Genomic DNA, 2,109 nt, shown 5'->3' on the forward strand with positions numbered 1-2,109 from the left:
AAAGGTGGAACCAGCCGGGTCTGGATCTAGCCCAATGGGAGGGGGGGCTGGCTGGGTCTGGGTCTCGCACAATTTTGAGGCTCACGTGGGTGGGCGGGGACTTGACTCTGGGTTCCGTGGTGTGCCACAGACTCTGACAGAGGAATATTTTCATATACATTTTACTAATTTTCTTTCATCTCTGATACTTCTATTATAGAGAAAGGGCAAATAGCAATATTAAAATATTTCCTCTAATTAATCCCCTTTTAATGGGCACAAACTTCGTGCACCAGGACACGAGTTTACTCAATAATAATTAAAATACAGATTCAGTAAGACAGGTGGAAAGTGGTTTCTTTGGAATTTTTTTAATGAAAGTTCCTTAACCAATCGATGAGCCCAATTTGTTCATAGCAGAATATGGCCACTTTCTGCCAAGATGACCTTTATCATGGTCATGAGTCCTTGGATCTATTTCATAGTTACTTCACCCCCATAAACTGCTCATCGTGGATTTGCAAAGCTATGCAACCGGGAATTTCACAGTTGCGAGATTTGGGGGTACATTTGGCTGTTGGGGGGCAGCTGGAAAGAGATGGTAAACAGCCCACTCAACAGCATCAGGCATGCAGCCAGAACCGCCAGATACACGGTGCTGCCAATCTCCTGCCGCTCTGGCGTGAACGGGATGTGGAAGGATGGCGGAAAGTGTATGCCCTCTTCATTCTTCACCGCATGGTGGTTACAGAGCACGGCGATGAAGATAAATGAACCAGCAACGATGCTCAGGATTCTGGAAATGAGGAACAGATTGCAGGTGGTGTCCTTCTGAAGCTGTCCCGAGTACACTCTCCGCAGGCCCATGATCATGAGCCATTTCCCGAGGAGACCGAGGAGGCTGGCGGCCAGCAGCAGGTTCTGGGCGAAGCGGATATCCATTGGCAGGTAGGTGTCCCTGTAGGTGTAGCGGTGACAGGCTATGGGTCTGGTCTGGAGGCTGTTGGGCTGGTAAGTGCAGACCTTCCACATCCCTACATAGGCCAGCCCCCAGGATGGCTCGGGGCTGCTCTCTATGTACCATACTCGCCAATTAGCCTGGCCCATGCAAACCACGATCAAGATCCATCCGAGGATGTTGATGGCTAAACTCGCTGCTTGGCAATTGGCCTTGTCGAACAAGGCCATGGCTCTGTATCCAGGGGACCTGCAAACCAATAGAGAGCGACATGAGGGTGGGACCCACAGGCTGGAACTGCCCCCCGGGGGTGAGCAGTGCTATATTGGAGAGGGAAATGCCATATTCGAGAATGGAGACACTTGACTCCCATGTCTTGCTGGCGAAGGGTCCTTGGGCAAGATTTACTGAAAGCCTTAAAGTACACAAACTTTCACCCGGCAGGACAGTTAAGTGATTAGAGCGTCTTCCCAACAGGCCCAGGTTGCAGAGCTCAATCCCTGGTCAGGGCACATACAAGAATCAACCAATGAATGCATCAGTCAGTGGAACCCCAAATCGATATTTCTCTCTCTCCCTCCCTCTCTGTCTCTAAAGTCAATAAAAATATGTACAAACTTTCAAACAGGCAGTTCCATTTCTGGACATTTTTTGAAAGACACAATTAAGATTGGCTACAGCCCAGCTGGCGTGGTTGAGCATCAAGCTAAGAACCAAGAGGTTAGGGTTCGATCACTGATCAGGGCACATGCCCCTGCTGTACGCTTGATCCCCAGTGTGGGGCATGGAGGAGGCAGCCAATCCATGATTATCTCTCATCACTGATGTTTCTCTCTCTTCCTCTCACTCTAAAATCAAGAAAAACATATTTTTTACAAGACAAATCTTATATAAAAGGAAGGAAGGAAGGAAGGAAGGAAGGAAGGAAGGAAGGAAGGAAGGAAAAGAAAGGAAGGAAGGGAAAGGAGGGAGGGAAGGAATGAAGGAAGGAGTGATGGATGGGAGGAAGGAAGGAAGGAAGGAAGGAAGGAAGGAAGGAAGGAAGGAAGGAAGGAAGGAAAAGAAAGGAAGGAAGGGAAAGGAGGGAGGGAGGGAAGGAATGAAGGAAGGAGTGATGGATGGGAGGAAGGAAGGAAGGAAGGAAGGAAGGAAGGAAGGAAGGAAGGAAGGAT

The 2,109-nt window shown here is 48.8% G+C and overlaps 1 protein-coding gene across 1 annotated transcript; it reads right to left on the reverse strand.

Annotated features, from left to right (window-relative positions):
* Positions 1-522: 522 nt before the first annotated feature.
* LOC307096071 (claudin-34-like) lies at positions 523-1,167 on the reverse strand (the record flags this gene model as incomplete). The annotated part of the gene is made up of 1 exon (XM_079765649.1): positions 523-1,167. One exon carries the CDS (start codon positions 1,165-1,167, stop codon positions 523-525), a length of 645 nt encoding a protein of 214 aa, XP_079621775.1.
* Positions 1,168-2,109: the final 942 nt, after the last annotated feature.

This window comes from Cnephaeus nilssonii, assembly GCF_951640355.1.
Source record: "Cnephaeus nilssonii genome assembly, chromosome: X".
NCBI classification, from domain to species: Eukaryota; Metazoa; Chordata; class Mammalia; order Chiroptera; family Vespertilionidae; genus Cnephaeus; species Cnephaeus nilssonii.